Source organism: Morone saxatilis, unplaced genomic scaffold (assembly GCF_004916995.1).
Source record: "Morone saxatilis isolate NCDOM2014 unplaced genomic scaffold, NCSU_SB_2.0 Contig3, whole genome shotgun sequence".
Lineage (NCBI taxonomy): Eukaryota > Metazoa > Chordata > Actinopteri > Moronidae > Morone > Morone saxatilis.
In genome coordinates, this window is record NW_023339873.1 from 6,147,630 (window position 1) to 6,153,679 (window position 6,050).

General features: G+C 39.4%; 2 protein-coding genes across 2 annotated transcripts in view; one reads left to right on the forward strand and one right to left on the reverse strand.

Annotated features, from left to right (window-relative positions):
• Nucleotides 1-1,203, forward strand: part of LOC118336904 (otoferlin-like) — a 20,123-nt gene extending 18,920 nt beyond the window's left edge. Inside the window, exon 45 of the mRNA XM_035673668.1 lies at nucleotides 1,178-1,203. Within this exon, the coding sequence (XP_035529561.1) occupies nucleotides 1,178-1,203 (26 nt within the window). The remainder of the gene's footprint in view (nucleotides 1-1,177) is intronic.
• On the reverse strand, nucleotides 637-5,624 carry mapre3a (microtubule-associated protein, RP/EB family, member 3a). The gene is made up of 6 exons (XM_035673839.1): nucleotides 5,475-5,624; nucleotides 5,247-5,392; nucleotides 4,912-5,104; nucleotides 3,784-3,926; nucleotides 3,017-3,169; nucleotides 637-2,052 (listed from the first exon to the last, which is right to left on the reverse strand). The coding sequence occupies exons 1-6, from the start codon at nucleotides 5,593-5,595 to the stop codon at nucleotides 1,984-1,986; spliced, it is 825 nt and encodes a 274-aa protein (XP_035529732.1). The 5' UTR covers nucleotides 5,596-5,624; the 3' UTR covers nucleotides 637-1,983.
• Between the last annotated feature and the right edge of the window lie 426 nt (nucleotides 5,625-6,050).

Here is a 6,050-nt window from a genome sequence, read left to right on the forward strand (position 1 = left end):
TCTACCATCTGAGCTAATCCCCCGTGTGAGCCAATAGAGGAGGTCCAAACATTTTAATGTTTTAACTTTAACAGAATGAGAGCACTGGTAGAGCACAGAGACTATTGACTAACTTACATCTACTTACTGAGCTGTTTTATATGAGGTAACTTGCATAAGTTTTGAACGAAAGATTAATGTCACCGAAATTGACGTTAAACCTGTTGGCAAACGTTACGTTTCCAATCGGAATTTTAACGTTACAACGGTAATTTAGCTAATTATGTTAGACTTAACGTACTCACTGCCACTTACCTTATGGTGAAGGCTACAGAAAAAAACACTTCCAACATTGCTTGGAAGAAGCCGTTATCATCTACGTTAAGTAAATTAAGTATATTTGACTGTAAGGTAAGATGGTGGAAAGATGGGACGCGAACCCGCGACTCTGCCGTGTTAACACAGACATTAAAAGCTTGACCTGCACGTCAGGAGACGTTTGAGGTATATCTTAAGATAATAGATCGTTATATTGATAGATTTAAATACACCTAAATGTGTACAATCTCAGATAAACTCTCTATCTAGGGTAAATTTAGTTTTTTTGTTAGCTTTTCCTTGAAACTGCATATCAACAGAGACACACAACCCCAACCATTTCTTTCACAACTGTTTTATTTATTCAAAACTCAAAAGATGAGTGTTCTGTAGATGTTTACATGGTCAATGAATGCAAGTTCCAGAGCAGACGACAGCCAGTTTGCAAAATCAAAATAGCTAGGTTAGGACAAGGAGACTTCCTTGGTTTAACTGGATTCTTATGATGACCAGTTAACCGATCACAGATCTCTTTATTACTGACTTTCTTCCAAAACTACAACTTGGGCAACCCATAACAGCAAATTAGAAGTGTAAACACAAGATTAGCAGGAAAGTCATGATGAAAGCTGTCATGTGAAAAATGTGTTTGTATTAATTCAGTGTCAGGCTCCCTTTATATTTTAGAATAAAACATTAGAACTGCTACAATCTATAACCATATTGTCAGTCTGTAGGTGGCTTTTCCACCCCGTCGACCTAAAAGATACGACTGCAATTTACCAGGATCGTGCGACATGGGACAAAATCTCCACACAAAATACATACATATACAAAATATCACTCATTCACAGTCAATGTGTAACATTCTCATGCTCAGATATGTTGCTGATCAATAACGAATAATCGCAGAGCACTGATCATATGCCTTGAGTCATTACACCAAAGAATTTCCTTCAGCGTTTCTACATGCCATGAACCCACCATAACAGAAACTAAAAGCTTGATGCTGACTCAAGCACAAAACAAAACTGACATAACACATGGCCTCAGCTTTCAGTTCATTTACAGTAGGTTTTTTGCACCAATTTTGCTACAGAAAGTTAATCGAAATGAAATATAAGTTAAATAAATAAGAAATTGTTATTAAAAAGTCACTTTTGTTACAGTTTTAGTAGCTCTGGGAGTGTCCTGATGGCACATCGGAGCAGCGTTGTTCTGTGCTCTAATAGAAGTATCACAGCGCACCAAAGGCAAATAAATAACTCCATTACGAGCTAAGACATTGTTCTCTCGGCAATATTTACAGACTTAAAATTCACTGTTTTTCCATAACAACCTCCATGCCAGGCTCGGTTCTGCGTTACTCATGCTGAAATAACTGGGATATGTTGATTATTACTGTTATTGGTACTGTGTGAGTGGAGGCAGGGAGGAGCGGCAAATGATGATGCAGAGTGGTTGTGTAGTATGTAGACGGCCAGAGGGTGAACGGAGGGTGAGGGGGGGAGGTTATAAACAGATATACATATGAGAAAAGAAAAGGAAAAGACGGACAGAGAGAGCAGGAATAATGGTGAGTATTTATAGAGCGTGCAGAGAGAAAGAGCAGAAAACAAACGAGGGCAAAAAGAAAAAGAAAGGGAAGATGGAGATGTTAGAGAGGGGGAAGGGGAAATGAAGGGTTCAGTATTCATCCTGGTCCAGGTGAGCTTGTTCATCGAGTTCATCATCCTCCGGAGGCGCAAAACCTTCCTGAAAAACAGAATAATAAAGATAGTATTCAGATTTTTTTTGTTGCTCTATTTTATTTTCTGTTAATAAACAAAAATGTTCCTGATTAAAGCCGACAACCAACCATAAATAATGTCCTCTATGTAGAGAGAGCCGAAGTCCTGACGTCACATCAGGGTTAGCCTCTGTCCCACTAGCTCACTGCAACCTCTCATTCATTTTACTGTCTATATACTATTATATACTATCAGACAACCACTACAACACTCTCTGTTAGAGGTGGAAACCTTTGTGGTTTTAAAAAAAGTTAAATAACAATTAATTTGTGTGCAAAAAAAAAACTACAGCCCCCATAAAAATGTACCAGTGCACTAAAGCTTCTGTCATCATAACTTAGTTTTATTCACATTTATTGAAATTACTCATTTTATCATCTGATGTTGACACATTTGTCCAATAACATCTGTAAAGTCTAGAAGAAAACATATTTTATCCCTTTAGCGTGTGGGAAGCGGCTGGAAGAGGACTCTGGTGCGCATGCTCTGTGGGCCCAAAAATGTGGACACATGAGGAAGGCTGCAGAGGCCGTTTTGGGCGTACATGCCTAGTGAACAACTTTCAGTTTGCATTGAATGGGGCGCCATCTTTGAACACGGTATCCAATTCTCCTCATTGCACCCGCGGTCCTCCTGTTATTATAGACATGTCTGAACTTGCCATGAATATCGGCTTACCTTGTCTGGCGAGTCATGATATTTAACCCATTACTATTTAGGATTTACAACATATGTAGTGCAAATATCGCTGATATTCGCACACTATAATTAAGTAATTTGTGTTATTACAGATGTCAATGGGATTTTGAATGAGGTTCACTTCCTTCTGGAACAGAACCCGGATGCTGAGGTTTCCCTTCGACTCTCTACAGTGAACCAATGAAATGGTGGAGTGCAGCCTGTGTTTGTTGTTGATAACGCATAGATACCTCTGTTGCGTAGAGAATGTCGATTATCTTGCTGAGGACCGGGTTGTTTTCGCTCTCGTGTTCCTGGCAGATCAGCTCAATGTCCCGTAGTTTGCTGAAGTAGAAGTCTCTCTCCTTCTCTAGTCCGTCTACGGTCAACTTCAACTCCATCAACTTAGTAAGGGAAGAAAGAAAATATAGGTTTACGCTGGCAGTCTCCAAAAACTACTCTGAACCATGTATCACACAGAAAACTAAGAATTTTTCACTATTCGGACACATGTAACAGTAAATGAGAGCATTTTCTGCTTATGCATTCACCTCATACAGTATTATATATAAGTATTGTAAGAAGAGGGAAAATCTAACAATCCTACTGGGCAGGAAGAGAGCAAATCAAAGAAAATAAGGTCCACAATCTGTGTAAGGGGCACAATTTTAAATCATTAATTATCACAAGAAAATAAGTCTGAAACTCCAACTAGCATTAAAAGCAATAGACGTTTTTCATAGCAGACATCTTGATTTGTCACTGAAGGAAAGCCCAGGTGTTGCCTTGTGATGTAACATTAAAGTTAAAGTAAACCATGACAGCTTGACAGTGAGCCAGCATGCACAATAAATGGAATTTAACCATCATTAATTTGATTATTTAGACATGTGCCTGTCTTACTGTGACATATCTTCTGTAAAAAAGGCCTATTAATGTAATAAATCAACTTCTTTCAGACATTATATACAGATGTGGTTTGAGAGTGTAGCTCTCCTTCCTCTCCGTGCAACTGTACCTGTTGATTTAGCTCCATGATCTCAGCATCACTGCCCCCATTTCTAGACAAAGCTGGATTCTTCCTCAAAGCTGGAGTGTTGTGTTGGACCCGCTGTGGTGTTGGCATGTTTTTGGGAACTGTTGGAGATGTCCTCTGTGGTCCTGCAGTGGTCAAAGATGATCAGAGATGTTTATCATTTGATTTTAAATGGACTTACGTTGCATTTTTTGTTTGGCTGTGTAGCAATTGTGGCGATGGATATAGCACATTATAGAGAGCTGATGATGTCAGCTTATAGCATAATGTTGTGCCTTTGGTATGCCATTTTTTGTGAAAGGGTTTCAAATAGTTTTTTAACAGAACACAAATTTGGATTTCCATATTTTAAAAAGTCAGATTATAGATAAAAAAAACTTTAAAAGGGCTAAATGTCACACTTATTTGAGTCAAAATCTTTAAGAAAAACCTGAGTCCTGCCAAACCTCTATAAGTGCTTCAGCAGAGGTGTTTCAAATAAACTCAAAGTCAAAACATGCCAACACGCATTATCACAGTTCTGAAAATAAACACAGTCATTCTGCCCATTTACAATCACACTGCTTACCAGTGACAAAGTCACAAAGCAGGTTTATGACACACTACAAGTCAAGTCAAATTAGGTTTGTTCGCCATGATTTTCAAGCAAAAAAGCTTTCACAGAGACATAGCAAGGCTGCTCAGGCTGACATTACCCTTGTTAGTAAAATGAGACAAACTCTCTTGTTTCTCAGTCCAGCTTTCAGAGAGAGATGGAGCTGCGACAGTGCTGCATCAGCTGCTCGATGCAGGACACTTCTGGCATCACCGATCGTGATCAATTGGAATTGGGAAAGCAAACTACAATTGGAGTTGCATGTTGTGTATTTTTAACTTCACGAATGCTGCATCCCACTAGTCACTGTGGTGATTAATACAATCCCACCAGTGACTCATTCATACCTACACAGTGTCATGTTGCTTGTGAATGCTGGGCAGTGAGATGGATCTAAGAAGACAGCAGTCATTCTGTGAATCGTGCTGCTCACACCACTTGCTTGCAGGGAGCGCTTTTGAGCCATCCAAAGCTCAGGAAGACCGTGCAGCAAAAGGCAAATCTGTTTGGTTTACCTGGGTTTCTCTTTGGTTTGTGGATAAAGTGATCACCTGGGTTGGGGGAAGGGGCCACGTCTTGCCCCTGTCTGGCTACTAAAGGGTCATACTCCTTCCCGTCGTAGTTGGCATCGAAGAACTTCTTGAACCACTGCACGAATTCAAAGTTGTCCTGGAACTTCCCTTTTACGAGCTTCTCTACAGGAATAATCTGGAGAGTGGAAACAGGGAATTCTTTAACATCTCCATGTGATCTTATGCTGCTAATACAAAAGCAGAATAACAAAAAATCTTCTTAAATATGATCAAAAGTATAGTGGGAAAAATGAGAGAGAACATAAAAGTATTCTGACTTTGTCAACGCTCATCCTTTTGAAAGCTGCCTGAAGAACTTTGAAGTTGTGTATAAATTCATGCTCCAGCTTGGCTTGAAATTTGACCTTCTTCAGAAGGATACAACCCGGAAACAACATGTCCATGAACTGGCAATATGCCGCTCCTGAAGAGCACAAAGACACAACAATTAGTCATTTTGTCTTCTTTTGATTTATTTGTTGAACAGTGCATTAGTTGAACCTTACCTGAACAGAGCTGTTCAATCTTAGTGTAGGTGAGATGCAAAGAATCATTGACCCATGCCAGCATGTCATGTCGGCTGAGGTTGTCAATGGACACAGATGTGGCGTACACATTCACTGCCATCCCCTACCTGGAAGAAACGACATGAGAAGAGAGAATTATTCTAAATGTGAGCTGCATCTCAAAGACTTTCAGTGGACTTTGGTAGAAAGTTTAGACATGGGTTTATTCATTACTTAATCTAGTCTTTGATTGGCCGCTGTATGTAAATATATACAGATTGCTCTTATCATGTAATCGTTCGTTCACGATATCCCGCCCTCTGTTGAACCAAGCTGCCCACCACATTCACTGATCTTCCCCATAACTTTTACCCAACTTCCCAGACATCTTGCACTTAAAAGAATGCAGAACTGATGAACTTATTTAGGTCTGCAACTAACAGTTACTTTCATTACTGATCGATCTGCTTATTCTTTACTTGATGAATCATTTAGTCTATAAAAAAACGTCACAAAACACTGAAAAATGTTACAGTTTCGACCGTCCAAAACCCAGAAAACATCCATTTACTATCA

What these genes read in the sequence shown, in the direction of transcription:
- mapre3a (XM_035673839.1), bottom strand. Translation starts at nt 5,595, where the DNA reads ATGGCAGTGAATGTGTACGCCACATCTGTGTCCATTGACAACCTCAGC. An exon ending in GATTGAACAGCTCTGTTCAG is followed by an intron (nt 5,393 to 5,474) that starts GTAAGGTTCAAC and finishes TGTGCTCTTCAG; the next exon opens with GAGCGGCATATTGCCAGTTC. An exon ending in CAAACCAAAGAGAAACCCAG is followed by an intron (nt 3,927 to 4,911) that starts GTAAACCAAACA and finishes TGACCACTGCAG; the next exon opens with GACCACAGAGGACATCTCCA.